The sequence below is a fragment of the Canis aureus genome, chromosome 20 (genome assembly GCF_053574225.1).
Source record: "Canis aureus isolate CA01 chromosome 20, VMU_Caureus_v.1.0, whole genome shotgun sequence".
Classification (NCBI taxonomy): domain Eukaryota; kingdom Metazoa; phylum Chordata; class Mammalia; order Carnivora; family Canidae; genus Canis; species Canis aureus.
The window spans coordinates 29,681,879-29,703,217 of NC_135630.1; the positions used below are offsets into that span (position 1 = coordinate 29,681,879).

General features: G+C 40.7%; 1 protein-coding gene and 1 long non-coding RNA gene across 18 annotated transcripts in view; both read left to right on the forward strand.

Moving 5' to 3' along the window:
* LOC144291634 (uncharacterized) overlaps positions 1–3,199 on the forward strand; it is a 40,229-nt gene extending 37,030 nt beyond the window's left edge. For all 10 annotated transcript variants that reach the window (XR_013358991.1, XR_013358990.1, XR_013358993.1 and 7 more), the window contains 2 exons: positions 401–487; positions 2,972–3,199. This is a non-coding gene — a long non-coding RNA (uncharacterized LOC144291634). The remainder of the gene's footprint in view (positions 1–400; positions 488–2,971) is intronic.
* Positions 3,200–11,629: 8,430 nt separating this feature from the next.
* Positions 11,630–21,339, forward strand: part of IWS1 (interacts with SUPT6H, CTD assembly factor 1) — a 40,356-nt gene continuing 30,646 nt past the window's right edge. For 2 of the 8 annotated variants that reach the window (XM_077861257.1, XM_077861259.1), the window contains exons 1-2: positions 11,630–11,804; positions 14,003–14,118. In XM_077861257.1, coding sequence (XP_077717383.1) covers positions 11,771–11,804; positions 14,003–14,118 — 150 coding nt within the window. In that variant the 5' untranslated portion in view covers positions 11,630–11,770. Of the gene's footprint in view, positions 11,805–12,056; positions 12,340–13,999; positions 14,119–21,339 lie in introns of those variants that run through there. The other 6 variants (XM_077861256.1, XM_077861258.1, XM_077861254.1 and 3 more) reach the window with 6 other exon arrangements.

Below are 21,339 nucleotides of genomic sequence, written 5' to 3' on the forward strand. Positions count from 1 at the left end.
CCAGAGATCACGACCCAAGCCAAAGGCAGATGCTCAATTGACTGAGCTACCCAGGCACCCTTCAAAGAACTTTTAGATCTTAAAGTAGACTCATGGGATCCTGGAGTTGGGCTAGGATTGCCATTAGCTAAGTATTAACATCAAGGCAGTTGAGTCCCTAAAGGAAGGTCACTCTTCCTGTTTCAAGGACTTGTCAGTGGGCTGTAGGTAGTAAGGAAATTTAATAATTTCTCTTCTGCCTTTGCTTCCCACATCAATGATCTTGGGGTCCTGGGATGGAGCCCTGTGTATGGGAGTGTGGAGTCTGCTTGACCCTCTCCCTCTGTCCCTCTGTCCCTCCCCCACTTGGCTCCCTCTCTCAAATAAATAAATAGAATATTTTTAAAAATTATCTTTTCAGCTTTACATTTCCTGTTAAACCTAGACCCAAGAATATCAACTATCCTCAAACAGAGTTTGGAGCCAAAAGGAAGGCCAGGATTTCAAGGTAGCTATACCACTCTCTTCCTGACCTGGTCACTCAATAACTTGCTCAGTGGGTGTTTACTGAGGCCCTTCTCTGTAGCAAATCATTCTGGGTTTTAGGGTGCAGGGAGACTCAGACTGTCTCCATGACTTGGTGCTTGCATAGACATGGGACAAATGGAAGGAATTTGCCAGGAAATCTTCTGTTTGCTTGTTTGTTTTTAATAAAAGAATTCCATACATCTCCCCTATGGACTGGGCTTAGTAACTTGCTTCCAAGGAATAAGGAATGGAAAAAAAGAAATAGCAACTTAACATTACAGATATCCAGAAGGTACTACCCTAACTAACCCCAAGTGTTATGGGCTGAAAGGTGTGTCAAATTTTGTATGTTGAAGTTCTATCCTCCCAGTACCTCATAATGGGCTGTATTTGGAGATACGGCCTTTAAAGAGGGAATTAAGGTGAAATGAGGTTGTTAGGGTAGGTCCTAATCCCGTTTGACCCATGTCCTTACAAGAAAAGGTGGAGGCACAGATATGTGCAAAGGAAAGACAATGTGAAGAGGAAGGGAGAAGATGGGCATCTACAAACCAGGGAGAAAATCCTTAGGAGAAACCACCTCTGCAGCTACATTGATCACGTATTTCCAGTTCCCAGAACTGTGAGGACACAAATCCCTGTTGGTTAAGCTGCCCAGTCTGTGGTATTCATTACAGTAGCCCTAGCAGACTAATTGTTCCTCATCCATGAAGTGATCAAGGTTAACTTCTTGCAATAAGCTACATTGCTAGGCAGTGGTAAGAAGGGTGCATTACTCTGGGATGTTCTTGCTCAAAGCCACAACCCCCGTCGAATCATGAGAAAAACATCAGGCAAACCAAACTGAGGGACAACCTACCAAATATCTGACAAGGATGCCTCAGAACTGTCAAGATGATGAAAGACAAGGGAAGTTTAGGAAACTGTCACAGACCAGAAACTAAGGAGAAATGACAGTTAAATGCAGTGTGGCATCTTGGGTGGGGTCCTGGGACAGAAAAAGGGTATTTGCAGAAAGACAATAGAAATCTAAATAAAGTCTACAATTTTGCTAATAGTATGTGCCAGTGTTGGTTTCTTGATTTGACAAATGTGATGACAACTAGAAATATAAGATGTTAATATCAGGGACACTGGGTGACAGATATATAAACTATGCCATCTTTGCAAATTTTCTGTAACTCTAAAATTATTCCAAAAATTAAAAGTATATTAAAAAACAAAGACTCAAAAAAAAAAAAAACCCCAAAAAACAAAACAAACAAACAAACAAAAAAAACAAAGACTCCAGGGACACCTGGGTGGCTCAGCAGTTGAGTGTCTGCCTTTGGCTCAGAGCATGATTCCGTGGGGAGCCTGCTTTTCCCTCTGCCTATGTCTCAGCCTCTCTCTGTGTGTCTCTCATGAATAAATAAATAAAATCTTTAAGAAAACACACACACAAAAAAAACAAAGATTCCATTTGAGCCCCCATTTTTAGTTCTTTGGTATGTATACGAAGGAGTGGAATTGTTGGGTCATATGGTAACCCTATGTTTAACTTACTGAGGAACTGCCAAACTTTTTCACAGTGGCTGCACAATTCTACCTTCCCACGAGCAACTGTATGATTTCAATTTCCATGCATCTTCAACATTTGTTAGTTTCCATTATTTTGATTATGGGCATTCTAGTTGGTGTGAAGTGGTATCCCATAGTTGTTTTGATTTGCACTTTTTAAAATGACTAATGATGCTGAGCATTTTTGTATGCTTAGCAGCCACTTGTACATCTTCTTTGGAACAATGTCTATTCAAGCCTTTGCCCATATTTAAAATTGGGTTCTTTGCCCTCTTGTTACTGAGTTGTAGAAGTTCTTCACATATTCAAGAAGCCCTTATCAAGTATGTGATTTGCAAAAATGTTCTTCAGTTCTGTAGGTGGTCTTTTCACTCTTTTGTTTTAAAGATTTATTTATTTATTTATTTATTTATTTATTTATTTATTTATTTATTTAAGAGAAAGAGAGAGAGAGCATGTGAGTAGGGTGTCGGGCAGAGGGAGAAGAAAAGCTGACTCCCGGCTCAGCATGGAGTAGATGCAGAGCTTGATGCAGGTCTCCATCTCAGGATCTTGAGATCATGACCTGAGCCAAAATCAAGAGTTGGACACTTCACTGACTAAGCCACCCAGACGCCCCTTTTTTCACTCTTGATAGTGATCCTTTGATGCACAGAAGGTTTTAGTTTGAAAGAATTCCAATTCACCTATTTTTTCCTTTGTTACCTTTGCTTTTGGTGTCATATTCAAGAAACCATTGTTAAATACAATGTCATATAGATTTGCTTCTTTGTTTTTTTCTGAAAGTTTTATGGCTTTAGCTCTTACATTTAGGTCTCTGATCCTTTTTAAGTTAATTTTTGCCTATGGTGTATGATAAAGGGCCAGCTTCGTTTTCTTTTTCTTTTTTTTTTCTTTTTTGCAGGTGGATATTCATTTCTCAGCACCATTTACTAAAGAGACTGTTCTTTTCTCATTGAGTGGCCTTGGCACCTTCGTCAAAAATCTGTTAACCATAGATGTGAAGGTTTATTTCTGGACTCTCAATTCTATTCTGTTGGTCTGTATGTCTATCCTTAGGCTGCTGCTACACTGTTTTGATTAATGTCTTGTAGTAAATTAATGTTCTGTAGTAAATTTTGAATTAAGAGGAGTGAGTCCTCCAACTTTGTTCTGATTCATTATTTTGACTCTTCAGGAATTCCTTGAAATTCCAGCAAAATAAAAATGCCATTGGGATTTTGATAGGGATTGCACTAAATTTGCAAATTATCGTGGGTAGTATTACCCATCTTAACAATATTAAGTCTTCTGATCCATGAACATGAGATAGCTTTTCATTTATTTATATCTTCTTTAAGTGCTTTGGGCAATGTTTTATAGTTTTCAGTGCACGAGTTTTGCACCTCCGTGGTTAAATTTATTCCTAAGTACTTAATTCTTTTTAATGCTATTGTAAATGAGATTTTTAAAAAATTATTTATTCATGATAGATACAGAGAGAGAGGTAGAGACACAGGCAGAGAGAGAAGCAGGCTCCCTGCAGGGAGCTCAACATGGGACTCAATCCTGGGACCCCGGGATCACTCCCTGAGCCAAAGGCAGATGCTCAACCACTAAGCCATCCAGGCATCCCTGTAAATGAGATTATTGTCTTAATTTTCATACAGATTGTTCATTATTGGTATACGTAAACAAAATTAATATTTGTGTGTTGATTTTGCCTCTGCAACTTTGCTATTCATAGCAGCATTATTCACGTAGCCAAACGGTGGAAGCTATTCAAGTGTCCATCAACAGAAGAATGGATTTTGTTAAAATGTGGTATAGACATACAATGGAATATTATCTAGCTGCAAATAGAATGAGGTCCTAACACATGCTGTAACACTGATGAACCCTGAGAATATGCTAAGTGAAATAAGTTAGTTACAAAAAGAAAAATATGATTCCACTTATATGGAATACTAGAATAGCCACATTCACTGAGAAAGAAAAGTTAGAATTTACCAGGGCCTGTGGGAAGGGAAAATGGGGAATTATTGCTTAATGGATACAGAATTACTGTTTGGGGTGATGAAAATTTTTGGAAATAGATTGGGGTGATGGTTGGACAACATTCTGAATGTTATTAATACCACTGAATTGTGCACTTGAAGATGGCTAAAAAGGCAAGTTTTAAGTTAGATGTATCTTGCCACAATTTTTAAAAATAATTATTTTTAAAAAAGATTTTATTTATTTATTTGAAAGAACAAGAGAGCATGCACAATGGGGGAGAGGGAAAGGGTGGATTAAAGGAGAGGGGGAAGCAGATTCCCCCAATGAGCAGGGAGCCTGATGTGGGGCTCAGTCCCAGGACCCTGGGACCTGAGCTCAAAGCAGATGCTTAACCAACTGAGCCACACAGGCCCCCCTAAAAATAGCTGGAAAAAAAAAAGTTGTGCAAATCTCTTGGTGGAACCATGGTTCCAGAGCTGAATTCCTTTCTGACACAGTGGCAGCCTCTGCTTACACACTTCCAGTGATGTGGACCTCACCACAAAAAAACCCAAGCCCCAAACCAAACCCAAACCAAACCAAAGACGAAGAATTCTTTTGAAACTTGAATTGTTATTCAGTCACACACATATTGAAGTGGGGCTTTGCTCGGGGCAAGGCATAGGTCCATGGTTTCCTTTTTTTTTTTTTTTTTTTTTTGAGATTTTATATATTTATTCATGAGAGACACACAGAGAGAGACAAGACATAGGCAGAGGGAGAAGCAGGCTCCCAGTGGGGATCCCGATTTGGGACTTGATCCTAGGACCCTGGGGTCATGCCCTGAGCTGAAGGCAGACACTCAACCACTGAGCCACCCAGGCGACCCACATCTATGGTTTCTGTACAAGGTGAAACCACACTGAATCCAAGAAGACATCTTTGCTTTAATCATCTGCATGGAGATGAAGCCCAATCATAACAAACTGACCTGGGTAGCTTCCACACCATGGACAAGTGAAGAGGGGGCACTTCTAGTTTTCAAATTGTGGGCTACCTAGTGGTGAGCTGTATCATTTGATATGACATGACAGAATTAAACAGAATCAAACAGAAGTCATCATGTGGACCAAGAGTAAGGATTATGTGTCATGGCTTATTCCCATCCTCACCCTCAATCACAAAACAGACAACTAGTATGTTTTCTATACTATTTTTCAAAAATTTAAAACATAGTTATAAACAACAACAAATATATGTTATCCCCCCCTTGTCACAAAAGATGAGATACACTAACACTGTTCTGCATTTTGCATTTTTTCACTGAATCCAGCTTAGAAATCTTTTTATATCAGTATACAAGTTTCCTCATATTTTGTTATAGCTATATAACATTGCATTGTACAAATGTATCATAATTTTGTGATCATTCCTATTTGAATATTTAGGTTATTTCTAATATTTTGTGAGTAATGCTGCAATGAATAATTTTGTAGATATGTAATTTGTACATGGTCAAACATATTTGTAGGATACATTTGCTGAACTGAAGTTGGCCCATGTGCTGAGCCAAAGAGCATAAGCATTTGTAATTCTTATAGATATTTCCAAATTGTGTTCTGTAGAGGACTGTACCGATATACTCCCATAGCACCTTATGGGAAGGCCTTTTTCTCTATGGCCTCAACAGCATAATGTTACTGGATTTTCGCAATCTGAGAAGTGAAAAATATCTTAATATTTTAATTTTTCATCTTATTTTAGGGTTAATATTTTTTCATGTATATTAGAGCCTTTAATATTTTCTCTTCTGTGAATTGTCATATTAGTTACCCATTTTTCTGTTATTAATCTTCTTATTGATTTCTCCTGTAGTCTTTTAGGGAGATTAGCTCTTGGTCTCTGAGTTGAAGAAAAATTTCTTTTCCTAATCATTTATATTTTGCCTGGGCTAATGATGTGGTTTTTTTTTTTTTGTTTTTGCCATGCACACACTTAAATTTTTATTTCACTACTTTTTTAAAGTTTTTATTTTAATGTAGTCAAATATTTCAGTTTTTTATGGCTTTTAGCTTTTCAATCTTTGTTGGAAAGTCTTCTCTCCCTATTTACTAAGGGATTATTAAGTTGGGTTTTTGGTATGCTGTTTTAGTTGTTCACATAAAGTTATTCTGTTTATAGTATTCTGTATTTTTTTTCCCACTTAATCAGGATATCCATGTGAGAGCTGAAGATCCACTTGTTATAATTAATGGCCATGTGCTATGCCATGATACTGTTTAGTGATGTTGTTTAGTGATTAATTATCCACTATTAATAGCTTTCAAGTGAGTCACAGCTTTCAGTATTACAAGCAACTGGGTGAGACAAATCTTGCATGTGTCCCAGTGAGTTGTGAGGCTGGGATGTGTGAGACAGAGCTCAGGATGTACCTGTTGCATTCGGTTTTTTTCACTAGCAGAGCCCCCTAGTGGCTCAAGAGCAAGAAGGAGGGTCAGACTTAAGAGACCTGGCTTCTCTGAGATAGAATGATGAAACTAAGGGGCCTTCAAATCTTCTGATTCAACTCTCATTTGATGTACAGGGAAACTGATACTCATAGGAGGCTGGTAGCCTGTCCCAGATCAGCAAGCACAAGAATCCCAGAGCTTGGTCCAGAACCTCGGTCTCTGAGCCCCAGGTTGCAGCTCTGTCAGTGCCAGGCTGTTCCTTATATGGTATGACTTCTCACTCATGGACATGTTTGGCAAGATACAGTGTCTCAAAAGGCTGGCAGAATGAACCTTGCATTCATTTAGGGAACTCAGTGTCTTCAGGTTATTAGGTAAGGGAAAAAGTGATTGGCTGCAAGCTCTTCCTCCCTTCATCTCTTCTCTGTCCCTAGTATCTTTTGTGGGAAAAACAGCCCCTTTTGGGTGCCTCTCCTCCACCGTCAGCTTGGACTGACTGTGCTGGGCCTGGAGTGAGGCATGGGGATTGGAGAGATACCAGTCCTTAAAATGCAAGGCAGCTGAGACTCAGAAAGGCACATCTGTGCTGTTCTAGCATTTCTCTATTGGTGGCCCTAAGGGACAACCGGTTGGTGAAAAGGCTCTGGGGAAACTCTCCTGGACGTGTATTTGCATTGACAAGCATACTGCTTTAACTAAGACTTTGTTTATTTAATTCAAAAGGTGTTTCCTGTCTCACTAACTACCTTGTTGGCAAAACAAAACAAAACAAAACAAAAAAACAAAAACAAAAACAAAAAACTACCTTGTTGGCTTCCTGAGTACAAAAACTAGATCTGACAATTCTTTGCAGCCTTCTAGGTCTCAGCACATTGAGGTAAGTTCAGTTGGCTTCTGTCTTTCCATTCTTTAAACTATTGGGACAGTTTAGAAACTTTACGTTAAATTCAAGAATTATCCTCTTGCAATTGCATTGTTTAGCCCAATCACTTTTATGGCTGTTGGTCTTATACCTCTGGTGAAATTATAAGCTCTTTATGGCAGGATTTGTACTGGGTTCCCATCCACTGAATTTCTTCCTGGACTTCTCCCTTATTCATCTTGGCTTATCTACACAGGTATCATCTCACCCACTCTCTTTAGAAGACAGCTTTTTTAAAAATTTATTTTTTATTGGTGTTCAATTTGCCAACACATAGAATAACACCCAGTGCTCATCCCATCAAGTGCCCCCCTCAGTGCCCGTCACCCAGTCACCCCAACCCTCCGCCCCCTTCCCCTTCCACTACCCCTTGTTTGTTTCCCAGAGTTAGGAGTCTCTCATGTTCTGTCTCCCTTTCTGATATTTCCCACTCATTTTCTCTCCTGTCCCCTTTATTTCCTTTCACTATTTTTTATATTCCCCAAATGAATGAGACCATATAATGTTTGTCCTTCTCCGATTGACTTATTTCACTCAGCATAATACCCTCCAGTTCCATCCATGTTGAAGCAAATGGTGGGTATTTGTCGTTTCTAATGGCTGAGTAATATTCCATTGTATACATAAACCACATCTTCTTTATCCATTCATCTTTCGATGGACACCGAGGCTCCTTCCACAGTTTGGCTATTGTGGACATTGCTGCTAGAAACATCGGGGTGCAGGTGTCCCAGCGTTTCATTGCATCTGTATCTTTGGGGTAAATCCCCAGCAGTGCAATTGCTGGGTCAGAGGGCAGATCTATTTTTAACTCTTTGAGGAACCTCCACACAGTTTTCCAGAGTGGCTGCACCAGTTCACATTCCCACCAACAGTGCAGGAGGGTCCCCCTTTCTCCACATCCTCTCCAACATTTGTGGTTTCCTGCCTTGTTAATTTTCCCCATTCTCACTGGTGTGAGGTGGTATCTCATCGTGGTTTTGATTTGTATTTCCCTGATGGCAAGTGATGCGGAGCATTTTCTCATGTGCGTGTTGGCCATGTCTATGTCTTCCTCTGTGAGATTTCTCTTCATGTCTTTTGCCCATTTCATGATTGGATTGTTTGTTTCTTTGGTGTTGAGTTTAAGAAGTTCTTTATAGATCTTGGATACTAGCCCTTTCTCTGATATGTCATTTGCAAATATCCTCTCCCATTCTGTAGGTTGTCTTTTAGTTTTGTTGACTGTTTCTTTTGCTGTGCAAAAGCTTCCTATCTTGATGAAGTCCCAATAGTTCATTTTTGCTTTTGTTTCTTTTGCCTTCGTGGATGTATCTTACAAGAAGTTACTGTGGCTGAGTTCAAAAAGGGTGTTGCCTGTGTTCTCCTCTAGGATTTTGATGGAATCTTGTCTCACATTTAGATCTTTCATCCATTTTGAGTTTATCTTTGTGTATGGTGCAAGAGAGTGGTCTAGTTTCATTCTTCTGCATGTGGATGTCCAATTTTCCCAGCACCATTTATTGAAGAGACTGTCTTTCTTCCAATGGATAGTCTTTCCTCCTTTATTGAATATTAGTTGACCATAAAGTTCAGGGTCCACTTCTGGGTTCTCTATTCTGTTCCATTGATCTATGTGTCTGTTTTTGTGCCAGTATCACACGGTCTTGATGACCACAGCTTTGTAGTACAACCTGAAATCTGGCATTGTGATGCCCCCAGATACAGTTTTCTTTTTTAAAATTCCCCTGGCTATTCGGGGTCTTTTCTGATTCCACACAAATCTTAAGATAATTTGTTAACTCTCTTAAGAAAGTCCATGGTATTTTGATAGGGATTGCATTAAACGTGTAAATTTCCCTGGGTAACACTGACATTTTCACAATATTAATTCTTCCAATCCATGAGCATGGAATATTTTTCCATCTCTTTGTAAGAAGACAGTTTTTTTTAATAAAAGATTTTATTTATTCATGAGAGACACAGAGAGAGAAGCAGAGACATAGGCAGAGGGAGAAGTAGGCTCTCCTTGTAGGGAGCCCAACGCGGGACTCAATCCCTGGACCCAGGATCACATCCTGAGCCGAAGGCAGATGTTCAACCGCTGAGCCACCCAGGTATCCCTAGAAGACAGCTTAGATCCTGGGGTCTCCTCTATCAAATGAAGGGAAGTTAATTTTTTAATTTTATACCTTTGGTTTCCAACACTATTAATTCCGTTATAATTCTTGTAACAGCCTGAGAAAATGTCATTCCCACAATAGGGGGCAGACTTAGATTTCAAAGCGGTTTCTATTACACAGGGGAAGGAATGAACTCTCTTACAAGAAAATAAGAATTTCTAGAGAGAAACCACCCCTCTCCCTTCCCATGCCCATTTCTGGAGCCTAGAACTAGGTTCTGCCAGCATATTCTGACTGGCTAACAAAGGTCGCAGGGAATATTAAAGCAAGGATGTGTCTTTTTTTTTAATTTTTAATTTATTTATGATAGTCACAGAGAGAGAGAGAGAGAGAGAGAGAGAGAGAGAGAGGCAGAGACATAGGCAGAGGGAGAGGCAGGCTCCATGCACCGGGAGCCTGATGTGGGATTCCATCCAGAGTCTCTAGGATCGTGCCCTGGGCCAAAGGCAGGCGCCAAACCGCTGCGCCACCCAGGGATCCCAGGATGTGTCTTGACTAATGGCACTTCGAGAATTTTCAGCAGTGATGGTATCCTAGAATCCACATCTCTCAAGCCCAAGGTAGGTAGGTGGTGGACTTTCAAGGGAACCAAATGAGGACTTCCAACAGGCTAGACATACCTAGAAATTCAGTCTATGCTTTGCTAACAAAAGGCCCAATGTATGCAGGTCTACACACTCTGGGGAATCTTTGCTTACCTCTACTGGCCCTCGTCTAATCAAAAGGCAAGATCGTTCTCCACTTTGTCTAAGACAAAAGCAAACACGTAAGGAAATGGATTTTATTTGGACTGTAATAGGGAGAGCACTGCAGATATGAAGATCAGAGCATCCACGCAGGTTGTTTTGCCTTAGATCTTCACAGGGAGGAAAGCGGGATGATTAATAGTTGGGATTGATTTGCAATCAGAAACTTCAGCCAGTCAGGGGAACAGAAAATGTTTATGTCTGCGTCTGGCTAGTTTCAGTGGGGAGGGCAGACTTCTAATCTCAGCCAATCATTCGAGAAATAAAGAACAAGAAGCTGCAGTCTGAGGGGCCCCTAGGAGCAGGCTCAGACAAAAAGGTCTTTGCTTGGCCTCCTCACTAGTTAACAACAGGGTCATGACAAAGTGGAGGAGACTTTTAGCTAAGCCATAGACAGAAGGGTGGTTCTTTACACAAAGCTCTTCAAAGATCACGGACAGGTCAAGAGGCTTCTTAACCACTGCTGTTTGTAAAGTTTGACAATTCTTTCATGAGGGGCCCTTTGGAAGCAAAAACTTGTGCTCCGTATTATTGACCAAATGGCTTCGTAAGTCATTATTATTTTTAAGTAGGCTCCATGCCCGGCACGGAGTCCAACGTGGGGCTTGGACTCACAACCCTGGCATCAAGATCTGAGCCGAAACAGTCCAAGGCTTCACGGACCGAGCCACACAGGCGCCTCAAGTTGTTATTTTTAAAAGATTAAAAAGGAAGAAAAATGCCTCGAAAGGAGGCCCTTTCAATCAGGCCAGTTAGGAACGCAGCACAACTGCCGAGGCTTCAAACTACAAGTCCCAGGGAGCAGTGCGCCACGTCCTTCCCACAGTAAGGGCGGGAATCAAGCGCCGGCCCGCGTGACGGGAACCACCCTTAATTTGCCGGACAACGAAAGTGTAATTGTAGCGGGTGTTCACTTTTCCAGAAACATAACTCAGAGGATCCTCAAACAAGGCGCACGGGCAGAGAGCCGGTAAAGTGACAGCATCATCTCCGCGGACAACGGCGCTACTCCGTACTCCAGTTACTCCACGGGACTGCAACTCACTGAAGCTGCAGCGCCCGCTCCACTTGCCCAGGACCCTCTTTTCCGGCCACGCGGTGCGTCATTCCCGTTGCGTCTTCTCATTGGCCAGATGATAGGGGACGGCGCCTGCGCGCTGCATTCCTTTGAGGGCCGTGGGCAGACGCCATTTTGGCCCCAGAGGTGCTTCTGGGAAGTAGAGCGCCGGTGCACACGCCAGCCAGCCTGCCAGGTACGGCCTCTTGTGTGGGGGCTTTCAGGTGGAAGCGTTTGCACCTGCTGCTGCTGCTGCTGCTGCTGTCTCACTCTCCGCACTCTGGAGGTCCTCTGGTGGAGCGGGAGCCTCTGAACATCGGGCCGCGCCATCGGGGGTCACACCGCCAGGAAGGAGGTGACGGGGGCGGCGCGGGGCGCGGACACTCTCCGCCAAGAGCCCGCCTGCCATGGATTCGGAATATTACAGCGGCGACCAGTCAGGTGGGGCAGGGACGTGGGGGCCGGGGCTGGGGGCGGGGCAGTTGTTGGGCTGGGCTGGGCTGGGGCGCTCGCCGTGGCGCGGCCGGGGAGGGGGCCCCCGGAGAACCGCCCCCGGCCCCGGCCCCCGCCCCCGCCCCCCGCCCCGGCCGGGCCGGGCCGGGCCGGGCCGGGCGGGGCCGGGCCCGTTGCGGATTGTGAGGCCGGGAGCCCGCCGACCCGCCACGGCCCGGAGGTAGAACCTTGCAGCGGGGAGCCTAGACGGCGGCCGTCTTCTGAGCCAGCCGGGGGTTTGCTCGAACTGGGGAGCCGCTTCTCTGTATGGAGCGCTGCTGTGTGCAGTCCCGGGAAGGTCTCCCCGTTACGGGATTTTTCCTGGAATTGCGAGTGTTTTGCGAGCATTCCAGGAAGCGGCTTAGTGGGCGCTTAGTGGGTGCGGGATCTTTCCTGGACTTCTCACGCGGCGTCAGAGCCGCTCTGATTTCTCCTGCAACAGCAGTTCCCGAGTACAGAAAAGGCAGGACCCTGTTTGGGTGGTGTAAGTATTTTAGAGGAAGGCGCGTGCCTTCGGCACTTCCTGGTGATTTTGTGCCTTTCTTTTCCCTCGAGACCTTTCCTTTTCCTCCCTGAAGTTTGACCTTGTTTCCTGTTACTCCGTAAATACTGGACACCCCCTTCCCAACACTGGAGTGGGCTCCGGAGATACAGGGGCGTGTCAGGCGGGGCCTAGTCGGGAGAACCTTAGGTCTCCTTTCACTCTGCCTCTGTCAGGGGCGCCTACATGCCCGAATGTTGATCTCTTTTCTGCTTGGGGTTCACTTCCATTCGCTCTACGTGACAGCGAACAGGGACGACTTACAAAATGCCTTTCCAGGCACGCACTGCTGTTTTGCTAAAATGTTTGCCTGATGTTTTCAAAATAGTTTATATTTCCTTCTGAGTTATTATTTTTAAAATAAGTAATCATATGTAATTACGTCTATGAGTTAAGTGCTAGAAGACTTGAAAAAATAAGGTTCTTGACTTTTCGTTCTTTTAGCCGTTTTTTAATATTTACCTCCATATTCTTAATTTATGCACTTTCTTGTTGCATCATTTTTAGGCGTTCCATAGTGATTCCCTATTGTGCTAGGAGAGGATTTTCGCCTCTTGTGTGCCTTTTTCTCCCCCATACTCTCACTACTGCAGCAAATTATTTGTAACTTGTATAATCTTTACTTCTTAGCTAAGTAGAGTTGCTCGTTACTATGATAACGATTTCATTCTTAAACAGCTTTTCCGTCTTCTATAGTCAACTCCTTCATTTAAAAAATTTTGTTTATTATTTTTTAAATGTTTTCTTTATTTGTTCATGAGAGACACAGAGAGGCAGAGATGTAGGCAGAGGGAGAAGCAGGGTCCTTGCAGGGAGCCCAGTGCGGGACTGGATCCTGGGACCCCGGGACCACGCCCTGAGCTGAAGGCAGACACCTAACCTCTGAGCCACCCAGGTGTCCCAAAATTTTGTGTGTTCTTATTAAACTTTTAACCAAGTCTTCCCATAACCTCCAACAGCCTAAATCCCTCTCACAATACAATTTTACTTTATAATTTTAAATTACTGGTTGAAGGTAGGTAGCAAATCGTTTTTGCCATTTTGTAATAGTACAGTATATGCTTTACTTCAAGGAGATTATACTATTTTTGTACTGTAGTTCCTTGTGCTCTTCATTCATAAACAGATATTTACTGTACTATACCAGGCAGTGTTCTGGGCTCCAGGGATTCAGCAGTGAACCAGAATCCTTGGTCTTTTGGCCCTTTCATTCAAGTGAGGAAAGACCCACATTAAACCAAATAACTTGGTAAGTTATGTAGTACATTAGAAGGTGGTAAGTAAGTGCTGTGGAGAGAATAGACATAAAGTTGAAATAGTTAAAGAGTACACTATTATTTAGAGGTTGTTGACTTGGTCCTTAGTGATGTTTCTTAAGCTTCACATTTCTTTATGACGTATTTTTTGCTGCCACAATACGTGTTCTGATTGTTGGTATTTATATAAGCATTATACTGTTGTCTTATCCACAACATTAGCATCATTAGTCATGTTTCATCAGTGGTAACCTTTGCTCATACATTATTCTTGATTCATTGTGTTCATTTCGGTTGTAGATGTCATCCATCTTACACCTTAAGTGGGTTTTTGTTTTATTTTTAAGCAGATGATGGTGGCGCTACCCCAGTACAGGATGAACGGGATTCAGGGTCAGACGTTGAGGATGATGTAAATGAGCAGCACTCTGGATCAGACACTGGAAGTGTAGAACGTCATTCAGAGGTATTGGCTAAACAACATCTTTGGGGAGGCTTTTCCCTTGCATTCTGTGAGACCTGTTTTACTTAGGAGTTGTAGAGATCCTGTCACATGGTGTAGGCTTCCAACCCTGGGAGTAAAGGATTTTTTTTTTTTTTTTTTTTTTAAGAGTGTATTTATTTATTCATGAGAGGCACAGAGAGAGAGAGGCAGAGACATAGGCAGAAGGATCAAGCCCAGTGCAGGACTCCATCCCAGGATCCCGGGATCACTCCCCAGCCAAAGGCAGATGGTCAACTACTGATCCACCCAAGTGCCCCAGGAGTGAAGGATTTTAAGTTAATAGAGAACTGCTTTAAAAATAAACAGAGATAGTCTGGTTTCATAGAAAACCACAGGGAAAGAATTTCTGATTGGGTCCTTCTTCAGATAGTAGGCAGTTTTCAGATGTGCATATTGATTCAGAAAATAGGCCAGGCCCTTTGTTTGATATTTGAGTGGCCTCCCCATTCCCAGAAGGATGTTTGCAAGCTGAAAAAATATCAATTGAAATAGAAAGTTATGAGGGTTATCACCTATCAGAATTCTTATCAGGATTTAAAACTAATTTGCTTCCCTGGTTACACAGTTTATACTACACATTGTTAACAAAATAAAATTGGGACCTTTTTCAATAAGTCAGCTATACATTTTTGGCAAACACAAACTGAAACCCATAGGGATGATAAAGTGACCGGATTTTCTTTTAAGAAGTTCATGTGTCGCATGTTTTGCTTAGTTACACAGGAACAGAAAATTATCCCGTTTTAAGTAGGAGATACAATTACTAGAAGTTGTATTATTGAATCTGTCCTTTGACATGTCATTAGTATATTTAGGTCGCCAACAAGTATTTATTGCACACATGCTATGTGTCAGGTTCTTTTGAACTATCTGGGACTAAATGAGGCTTCACTATACCAAAATGCTTCTCTTGGATTTATTTTTCAGTAAAGGGGAAAAAGACATTAATCAGTATTCATTTTTTTAAAAAAATTGTGTAGTTTGTTAGGAGGTGATAAGTGCTGTGGAGAAAGAAGAAAGTTAAAAAGGATGAAGGGTACCAGAATAGAGGGCAAGTTTTGTTGTTAAATAGGGAGTGACATGTAACCTTTATTAAGAAAGTGGCTTTCAATCAAGGCATGAAGATAGGTAAAAGAATAACCATGTGGCTATATAGAGGAACACAAACACATACACTCCAGGCAAAGACCCTAAGGTGTGGGTGTGCTTGATGTCTTCAAGGAGCCAGTGCAGCAAGAGGGGAGGCTAAATGAACTGGGAGAAAGGCTTATCTTTTAGTTATTTTGATGTCACTCAGTTTTTTCTATGCTCATAAGTATTTAGACTAAATTCTAGTAATGTATTATTCAACAGGTAAAAATTACTTGCTAATGTAACCATTTTGACGGTTTATTTAGTGTGTAGGGCTTTATTAAAGTTGTGGCTTTGGAAAATAGCATAAAAAGATTGACTCTAGGCTTCATGTGTCAGTTGTAAATTTAATGTAGCCTTAATTTTAAGCATCTTCAACTACTTTTTTGTAATGAAGTAGATTCTAAATAAATGTGCATGCTAAAAATTTGGAAACTATTAAAAGCTTAAAGAACATTAAAATCAACATAACTGCTATCACAGAAATGACTTAACTTTTTTTTTTTTTTAGAAATGACTTAACTTTATATTATGCATTTTTACTTTCTCATGTATGTTACGTTTTAAGTTACTTGAGATTTTACTGTATATATTTTGTATCTATATAGTATTTTTTTAATCTATTCACTTAAGGTTATACCTAAGAATTTTTCTATGTTATTAAAGATTTTCACTAAGCATAATTTTAAGGCTTACACACTATTTCATAAAATGGATGTACCATCAGTTGTTCGACACTTTCCTAATTGTTAACCTTTAGAGTGCCTAGGTATTAAAAATAAAATCTGCTGTGAACATATTTTTGTAGATAGTTCCTTCCAGGAGGGTTATCTGATTTTTTTGAATTACTAGTGTGTAATTCAGTTTGAGAATGCCAATTTTACCGTTAGTAAGTGTTGCTCTGCATTAATGCTCTTTTGGCTATCTAAAATGGCTTCTCAAGAGAAATTTTGTATTTTCCCATGAAAAATATTTCCTAGAAGGTAAGGTAATTGGATGTTAAAAGACTATGGTTGGTTGTATTAAATTGAATAGTACTGATGACAGGCCCAAAACCTAAGAAATGAATATTGGTTTCCTATTGCTACCATAACAATTTGACACAGTCTGGTGGCTTAAAACAAAAGAGATTTATTATCTTATAGTTCTGGAGATCAGAAGTCTAATGGATCTCACTGGGTTAAAATCATTCTATTAACCAGGGCCATGTTCCTTCTGTAAGGGAGAATCCATTTCCTTGCCTTCTCCAGCTCTGTAGATCACTTGGATTCATTAGCCCGTGATTCCTTCACCATCAAAACCAGCACCATAGCATCTTCAAATCTCTCTAACCTCTGCAGTCACATCTCCATCTCTTACTCTGACCTTCTCACCTCCCTCTTATAAGGACCCTTGTAGTTATTTGGGCCTACTCAGTTAATCCAGTATGGTCTTTTTATCTCAGGTTTCTTAATTGCATGTGCACAGTCCCTTTTGCATGTAAAGTAGCACTCACAAGTTCTGGGGATTAGGATGTAGACATCTTTTAGAGAGGCATTATTTTGCCTCCAACAGGATGGTATTTAAAACATCGTTCTCCAATAATGATACTGAGAAAAAGATTTCTCCCATTTACATTTTAGAGTTTAGGCTGGTTTCTAAAAAAATTCATTTCACTTAGAGTATTCATTCTGCGTGTATTTGTTTAGATCTCTAAGGAAAGTTTTGAAAAAACTTAAAAATATGAAAAAATACTAAAAGTTAAGTAATGGTGCTTTCCTGGCCCATATTGGAGCCTGAGACAAAGAAAAAATCAGTAATACTTACCCTATTTTTAAAATCTTGGTATTTTGTTCATTACAGATTTTTCTACATCATCTGATCTCGAAGATTATCGCTTGTCTCTTTTTTTTTTTTAAGATTTTATTTATTTGTGAGAGACACAGAAAGAGGGAGGCAGAGACACAGGCAAAGAGCAGAGGAATAAGCAAGACTCCCATGCAGGGAGCCTGATGTGGGTCTTGATCATAGGACCCCGGGATCACACCCTGAGATGAAGGCAGATGCTCCACTGCTGAGCCACCCAGGCTCAGCCACCCACTTGTCTTTTTTTAAAAACCACTTTATTGATATAAACTTACATATCATATAATTCACCCATACAAAATACGCAGTTCAGTAGTCTTTAGTATATTCACAGTAGTGCAACTGTCACCATAGTGAATTTTAGAACACTTGAATCGCTTCAAAAAGAAACCCTTTACTGTTACCTGCTTCACCTCCCCTGTAGCCCTCAATCCTTCCCTGTCCTAGACATTCTGAATGAGTGGAGTTATATAATATGTGGTCTTTTGTGACTGGTTCTTTCACTTAATATTTTCAAGGCATATCCATTGTAAACCATGTATGTTGGATATATGTATATACCATACCCGTATATGTTGTGGCATGTATCAGTACTTTTTTTTTGTGGTAATACTCCATTATGTAGATAAACCACATTTGTTTATCCATTTGTTATTTGATGGACATTTACATTTTTATGTTTTGGCTATTATAAGAAATGCTTCTATAAACATTTACATAGAAGTTTTGTGTGGACATAATGTTATTTCTGTCGGGTATGTTCCTAGAAGTGGAATTACTGGGTCTTACAGTAACTTTATCTTATTTATTTGAGGAACTCTTAGGCTGTTTTAGTGACTGTACCATTTCACATTCCTACCAGTAATGTATGAAGGTTCTGATGTTTCTATATTCTTGCCAACTCTTGTTATTACCTCTTTTTTTTTTTTTTAATAATTTTATTTATTTATGATAGTCACACACACACACAGAGAGAGAGAGAGAGAGAGAGAGGCAGAGACACAGGCAGAGGGAGAAGCAGGCTCCATGCACCGGGAGCCCAACGTGGGATTCGATCCCAGGTCTCCAGGATCGCGCCCTGGGCCAAAGGCAGGCGCTAAACCGCTGCGCCACCCAGGGATCCCTACCTCTTTGATTATAGACATCTTAGTTGGTTATGCAGTAGTTTCTTGTTATGTTTCTTTTTTTTAAAGAATTTTTAAATTTATTTTTTCATGAGAGACCCAGAGAGAGAGAGAGGCAGAGACACACAGGCAGAGGGAGAAGCAGGCTACATGCAGGGAGCCTGACGTGGGACTTGTTCCCGGGTCTCTAGGACCATGCCCTGGGCTGAAGGTGGCACTAAACCACTGAGCCACCCGGGCTGCCCCCCTTGTTACGGTTTTGATTTACATTTCCCTGATGAGTAATGATGTTCGGTATATTTATGTGGGTATTGGCCATTTGTGTAACTTCTTGGTGAAATGTCCATTCAGATCCCTTGTTCATTTTTTTTTTAAGATTTTATTTATTTATTCATGAGAGACACACAGAGAGAGGCAGGGACACAGGCAGAGGGAGAAGCAGGCTCCACTCAGGGAGCCCCATGTGGAAGTCAATCCCGAGACTCCAGGATCACGCCCTGGGCTGAAGGCAGGCGCTAAATGCTGAGCCACCCAGGGATCCCCCTTGTTCATTTTTTAATTGGGTAATTTGTCTTACTGAGTTGTGAGAGTTCTTTTTTTTTTTTTTTTTGAGGTTTTTTTTTTTTTTAATTCTTTAAATAGTACGTATACAAGTCTCTTATCAGATGACTGATGTGCAAATATTTTTTCCTATTACGTGGGTTATCTTTTCACTGTGGTGTGCTTTGACACTCAAACGTTTCTAATTTTAATGAAGTTCAGTTTATGTTTTTTTTTTTTCCTTTTGTTTGTGCTTTTTGTGGCATGTCTAAGAATTCTTTGCCAAATCCAAGGACATGAAGATTTACCTCCCTGTGTTTTATTTTAAACATTTTATAATTTTAGCTCTTATATTTAGATGTTTGGTTGATTTTTTATTTTTTAATTTACTTATTAGAGATAGCAAGAGAGAACATGAGCTGGGAGTCGGGAGGGAGGGAAGGAGAGCTCCCTGATGAGCAGGGAGCTTGATGGCGGTTCAGTCCTAGGACCCTGGAATCATGACCAGAGCCGAAAGCAGACACTTAATCGACTTAACCACCCAGGAGCCCCTAGATCTTTGGTTCATTTTGAGTCAATTTTTGTATATACTGTGAGGTAAGGGTCCAGTTCTGTTCTTTGTATGTGGATATCTAGTTATCTTTGTATGTGGATATCTAGTTATCTCAGTAATCTCTCAAGAGATTGTTCTTTCCTCATTGGATGGTCTTGGCCCCTTGTCAAAAATCACTTGGCCATGGATGTAGTAACAGTTTATCTTTGGTTCTAATTCATTGGTATCTGTGTTTGTACTTAACCAGTGCCATAGTACCTTGAATAAGTTTTGCTGTCAAGGAATGCGAGTGCTACTTTGTCCTTTTCTTTTTTTTTAATATTTTTTTTTTAAATTTATTTATTCATGATAGTCACACGGAGAGAAAGAGAGAGGCAGAGACACAGGCAGAGGGAGAAGCAGGCTCCAAGCACCGGGAGCCCGATGTGGGATTCGATCCCAGGTCTCCAGGATCGCGCCCTGGGCCAAAGGCAGGCGCCAAACCGCTGCGCCACCCAGGGATCCCTACTTTGTCCTTTTCTGATACTGTTGTGTCTCTTCTGGGTTCCTTGCAATTACCTATGTATTTTAGATTCAGCTTGACATTGCGAAGCTACTGATGCATGAATATAGGGTGTTCATTTATTTGGGTCTTCAGTTTCTTTCAACATTGCACTGTAATTTTCAGTGTACAAGTACTACATTTAAAAAAATTTATTCCTAAGTTTGTTTTTCTCAATTCTTAGTGAGTGGAATTGTTTTATTAATTTCATATTCAGATTGTTACCACTTTTCCTATTCTAACTGATTGCATTGTGGTCTGAGAACATGCTTTGTACAATATCTATCCTTTTAAATTTATTGAGGTTTGTTTTGTGACCTAGTATATGGTCTGTTCTGGAGAATGTTTCATGTGCACTTGAGAAGAATGTATAATCTATCTTTGAATCCACAGTGTGTCTGTCTCCTGTAGTCAACATATAGTTGGATTTTTTTTTTTAATCTTGTTTTTTGTCTCTTTTGGAGTGGGGAGGGGCAGAGGGAGAGGGAGAGAGAATCTTAAGCCGACTTGATGCCCAGCGTGGAGCCAAATGCATGGCTCAATCTCACAACCCTGAGATCATGACCTGAGCTGAAATCAAGAGTCAGATGCTTAACTAACTGAGCACCCAGGTGTTCCTCCAGTTTCTGTCTCTTGATTGACTTAATCCATTCACAATCTAATGTTTTTTGATAGAGGTATAGCCTGCCATTTTACTGTCTGTTTTCTATATAGTCTTACATCTTTTTAAAAACACATTATCTCACCTATTTATCCTTTTTTTTTTATTTTGATGAGTACGTTTAAGTTCTACAATAGTGATTTCATTGCAAGATAGTGTCATCAACTACAGTCACCATATTCTATATTAGATCCCCAGATCATATTCACCTTAGAGCTGAAAGTTTGTATCCTTTTACCTAATACCTTTTATCCTTTTACCTCCCCATTCCACCTGCTCCCGAACCTTTGAGAACTATTCCCCTACTGTCTCTCTGAGTTTGACCTTTTGTTTTTTAATTTTTATTTACGATTTCACATACAAGGATACCATGCAGTGTTTATCTTTCTCTAAATTCACTTAGCAAAATGCCTTCAAGGTCCACCCATGTTGTCGCAAACGGCAGGATTGTGGCCAAATATCCCATTGTGTATATATATTCATATCACGTTTTATCTGTTCATTTGTTAATGAATGTTTAGGTTGTATCCATATTTTGACTTATGAATAATGTGGCAGTAAATGTGGTAGGGCAGATACCTGTTTAATATCTTGTTTTCATTTTCTTTATACATATATGCCCAGAAGTGAAATTGCTGGATCATGTGGTGGTTCTATTTTAGATTTTTTGAGGAACCACCATACTATTTTCCATTCCATAGCACCAAATTTATATTCCCATCAGCATTGCCTATATGTTCTTTTTTTCTCCATATCCTTGCCAGGACTTGTTATGTCTTGTCTTTCT